Source organism: Gossypium arboreum, chromosome 4 (assembly GCF_025698485.1).
Source record: "Gossypium arboreum isolate Shixiya-1 chromosome 4, ASM2569848v2, whole genome shotgun sequence".
Lineage (NCBI taxonomy): Eukaryota > Viridiplantae > Streptophyta > Magnoliopsida > Malvales > Malvaceae > Gossypium > Gossypium arboreum.
This window is the reverse complement of record NC_069073.1, coordinates 101,636,716-101,641,483: the sequence shown is the minus strand read 5'-3', so window position 1 is coordinate 101,641,483 and position 4,768 is coordinate 101,636,716. Positions and strand designations below refer to the sequence as shown.

The 4,768-nt window shown below is 32.2% G+C and overlaps 1 protein-coding gene across 1 annotated transcript; it reads left to right on the top strand.

Moving 5' to 3' along the window:
• The first annotated feature begins 1,732 nt into the window (after positions 1-1,732).
• LOC108459543 (probable protein phosphatase 2C 38) lies at positions 1,733-4,140 on the top strand. The gene is made up of 4 exons (XM_017758927.2): positions 1,733-2,757; positions 2,839-3,206; positions 3,291-3,527; positions 3,605-4,140. The coding sequence occupies exons 1-4, from the start codon at positions 2,478-2,480 to the stop codon at positions 3,827-3,829; spliced, it is 1,110 nt and encodes a 369-aa protein (XP_017614416.1). The 5' UTR covers positions 1,733-2,477; the 3' UTR covers positions 3,830-4,140.
• Positions 4,141-4,768: the final 628 nt, after the last annotated feature.

Genomic DNA, 4,768 nt, shown 5'->3' with positions numbered 1-4,768 from the left:
ACTTAATAGATAATAAATTCAATTATTTTTATTTTATTCTATTTCATTTAATATTATATTATCCTTTATTAAACAATCTAATTATAATTAATATTTAATTTTCAATAATACACCAAATGATTTTATAACTTAAATTTAACTTCTAATTTTTTTAGTAGTTTTTTTATCAACACACTTAAATTTTTAAGTTTATCAAACATAGTTTAAATATCAAATTTAATCACTATAGAAACTAACAACATGTTTTGACCAACATAAAACAACTTAATCACAATTATATCCTCACAAACAAATTATTAGTCAAGTAATAATAATTTGTATGTTTGTCTCAAAAAAAGTATAATACCAAATTTAGTTATAAATATTTATATTTTTTGTCAATTTGATCATTATTATTATTATTTAGCTAAATTCGACTCTTAATCTTTTAAAAGAGTCGAATTTGATTACCAACTTTTAAAAAAGTTAAGTTGTTGTTCTTTAATGGAAATACTAATTCAAAACTTTAATTTTTCAAACATGACAATCCTCATTGCAATCCACACATACTCCATGTTTTTTTTTAAAAAAAAAAATTTATGAACTTTTTATAATTTTAATTTTTGATACTTTTTAAATTCTTTGTTGCGTGATATATAAAAGAAATAGCATTATATTAGTCTGAAGTATTGGTGAACTGCCACACAAATTAGTCATGCCAACATGGTTAAAAGAATTAATGTTTTATTCATCATCTTCATTAAAAGAACGATCAATATGATGCTTTTTGAAAGGTTAATGACTAAAATTAACTAAAAAAGAGAAAAAAAATTAATAACCAAACTGATAAAAAATATAAATCTACATAGCTAAATTTAACATTACTGCAAAAAAAAAAAATTGTATGGGTTATAAGTTTTGTGATTTAAGATAGGATTTTGCGTGCAACATTTTGGAAATGCACATTTACAGGTGAAGCTAGAACTTTAACGCCATTGAATTTGAACATATAAAGCATCAAAAGTGAAAGAAAAGAAAAAAGAAGAAACCCATATTTTACATCATATTAAAAATTAAAAACACAAATACTGTGTCCTCTTCTGAAGTAAACGAGTAAGTATTGAGCCTCCAATCTGCTTTCCTGAAAAAGGTGACATTGTTGACAAGTACAAGAATCTGATTAAATGCTATTCGGCCATCAATGTATGTACAGTGAGAAATATGGTGTTGATGGCTGAAAATGGTCCTGTAGATGGAAGGTGAGCCAAACTCATCTCAATGCTGTCCAGTTGCTGGCTGAACAAGAACTGGAAAGAATGCATGTACCATTACCAAATATATATCCATCAATCCAGTGCCAGAGCAATGGACCCCCCCATCCTTCCCTTTCTTTTCAATTTAAACCAGTTGTTCATATTTCTCATCACAAACTCATAGCCAACAGAATAATTAAACATGATTTTGATCATTAATAGCTGGCAAAGACATCAGTAAAACTTTGGTACTGAAAAGAACATCATACCCTTTTTCTTCTTTTACACATATTCCTTAATATGTATGGAAGAAAATGAAATATGTTTGGTGTACACAAATTGCCGGATAATATATATATATATATATATATATATGAGTAGGTTTTCCACTTCTTTTTTTTATGATGATGTTGGAATCCCAAGCTTTATATGGTAAAAACAGAATTTTTCTAAAATTAAGAATGCTTTAACATGTTTAGGAAAGGGTCAAGTATGAAAATAGTAATGGAAGGATACTTGCCTAAAAACCTTGGATTATTCATTCATGATTGCAAATAAACAGAAACGAAAACTTGAAATCTCAGCCATGCAATAAAATCTGTCATAGTTTTAGGGCAAAACCACTTGAAAGAGACTAAACAAAACCAGAAAGGCAACAAAGAAGTATGTTACAATAACAAAAACAACAATGTCAGAAGCCAGTGATTTAAATCTCTTTTTATTTCTCATATTGGATCTCCTCTGACTCCCCAAGAAAAAAAAAACAAAACTCAAGATCTGCCAAAAAAACCCCAAACTCTCCTCTTATCCGTTTCGTATTTTGATCTCAGACCAAAGTTTGTCTCTATCGAATCCCAAGGTGCTTTTCCAGCTAAGTCTGTTGGCGAAACATGGCACACCGTGAAGGGACCAAAGACATTTAATCCAGATTCAAGGTACTCAGCCACCAGCGCACCCCCCCCCCCCCCCTTATTCTCTGAACTCACATAAACTATTGCTTTCTTGTCTCAACTTCACACGCAGCAGTTGAGTTAACCCATACCCAACTTGGTCCTTCCTTGTCTCGGAATAGGTCTGATAATAATGGTGTCTAATTCTTGGTTATATAGTTCCAAGTATTGGGGTTCTAGTATTGTACAACAAACAGAAACTTGATCCCTGAATGAGCCTTGGGACCTTCTTCTTTATCAGGGTTTTATGAACACATATATATCATACATTTTCTGAAAAATTGATTACCTGAAAATGGTTAAATCCTGTTGGAAACCATCTATTGAGGGTGAATCTAGAGGGTGCCTTGATGGTTTACTGTGGTATAAAGATATGGGGCAACATGTTTATGGAGATTTTTCAATGGCAGTGGTTCAAGCCAATAGTTTGTTGGAGGATCAAAGCCAACTTGAATCGGGATTGTTGAGTTCGAGTAGTTCCGGTCCGTACGGGACTTTCATTGGTGTGTATGATGGACATGGTGGACCTGAGGCTTCAAGCTTCATCAATAACAACCTTTTCTGCAATTTTAAGTGTACGTTTTATTTGGACTAATCATTTATGCAGTTCTATATAGGTTGGCTTAACGCTTATTTATGTTTCCCTTGATTTGCAGCATTTGTGTCTGAGAATCAAGAAATGTCAACAAATGTTCTCAGAAAGGCTTTCTTGGCAACAGAAGACAAATTTCTTTCCCTTGTGAGGAAGCAATGGCTGGTTAAGCCGCAAATGGCATCGGTCGGATCGTGCTGTTTGACGGGAGTGATCTGCAATGGACTGCTATACATTGCAAATGCTGGTGATTCCAGAGTAGTCTTAGGCAGATCAGTAAGAGGGGCTAAGGAAGTTATAGCAATGCAATTATCGACCGAACACAATGCAAGTTTTGATGCCGTAAGAGATGAGCTTCGGTCGTTGCATCCCAATGATCCGCAGATTGTTGTGATGAAACACAAAGTTTGGCGTGTTAAGGGCCTTATACAGGTAAGCTAAACGTTGAAACTGAACTGAAAATGAAATCATTTTCATTTAAGGCTCTTATTTATCCCCTCCTTTTTATCATTGCAGATTTCAAGATCCATAGGTGATGCATATCTAAAGAAGGCAGAATTCAACGAAGAGCCTCTCCTGCCTAAATTTAGACTGCATGAACCGTTTCGAAAGCCGATCCTTAGTGCCGAGCCGTCATTGTTAGTACATAAACTCCACCCTGATGATCAGTTTCTCATCTTTGCTTCTGATGGTCTTTGGGAACACTTGAGCAACCAGCAAGCTGTTAGAATTGTGCAGACTAGCACACGAAATGTAAGTTTACCATGGCAAAATGGCTGAACACAGAAAAAAGACTGTTGAGCATTGGGTTAACACTTCTTTTGATGCAGGGAATTGCAAGGAGACTTGTTAAAACAGCACTCAAGGAAGCAGCACAGAAAAGAGAAATGAGATACTCAGACCTGAACAAGATTGATAGAGGGGTGAGGAGACATTTTCATGATGATATAACAGTCATAGTTGTCTTTCTAGATCCCCATTTGATCAATGGAAGCTCATGCTACAACTCTCCCATGTCGATAAAAGGCGGAGGAAGACTTGCCAGCCTCTGCTAGTACCGTTGCTGGTGACTCATCGCTAGGAAATTAAGATGAAGAGCTAAATGTCTAAAAAACTTATCCTCAAATTTCCTTACAAATAGGGGACTAACCTTGTTGAGATTGCAAGACAATGTGTAGATATGGTTTCATGCAATTTAGTTGGTAAATTGTCTGCTCTCCTGCTACCACAATTGATAACGTCTCTCATTCACAGTCCAGATTTATGTTATCTTAGGCCTTACATGGTGAAGAAATTCCCTTTTATATATTTATACAAAACTAATGGCTCCTTTGCTTAGACTTAGTTTAGCTACTTTTCTTCATAATGATGTATTCTTTTTTTGTCTTTGAAAAGCTTAGAAGTATTTTATTTAGTAATATTTTGTCTCAAAATTTAAAAATACTTAAAAATAATGTTAAATTGACCTTTAATCTTTAACGAGACTTATCGTAGCAAAGAATATTGAGGTATTGTTTTACGAAATTTTAAGAAAAAAAGAACCAATAAATTAAACATTAAAGAACCTGTAGCAATATTTTTTTTAAAAAATATCAATCATGTGAACATGAACAAGGCATAAGCTATTAATGGTGTATTTAAATGTTTCATGTCATATTTATTAAAACTTAATTATTGATTTTAAATTTAAATGCTTGTAGAATTCTATTATTTTTTTATACAAAATAAAGATAGAGATTAATATAAAAATTATGAAGTATGAATACGTACACACAATATAAATATAATACGATACGAATACGGCGACACGATAATTTTTAAAAAGCGATGATATGAATACGGTAACATACAACAATAATAAAATATTTTAAATATTCTTATATATTTTTAGTTAAAATAATTATTGTAAATGAAAATATTAATATAATATATATTATTTTACTTTTATTTTAAATATCTGCTAAATTAATAAAACAATACCCAAGACAATACCT

What these genes read in the sequence shown, in the direction of transcription:
- LOC108459543 (XM_017758927.2), top strand. Translation starts at nt 2,478, where the DNA reads ATGGTTAAATCCTGTTGGAAACCATCTATTGAGGGTGAATCTAGAGGG. An exon ending in CCTTTTCTGCAATTTTAAGT is followed by an intron (nt 2,758 to 2,838) that starts GTACGTTTTATT and finishes CTTGATTTGCAG; the next exon opens with CATTTGTGTCTGAGAATCAA. An exon ending in TGCAGACTAGCACACGAAAT is followed by an intron (nt 3,528 to 3,604) that starts GTAAGTTTACCA and finishes CTTTTGATGCAG; the next exon opens with GGAATTGCAAGGAGACTTGT.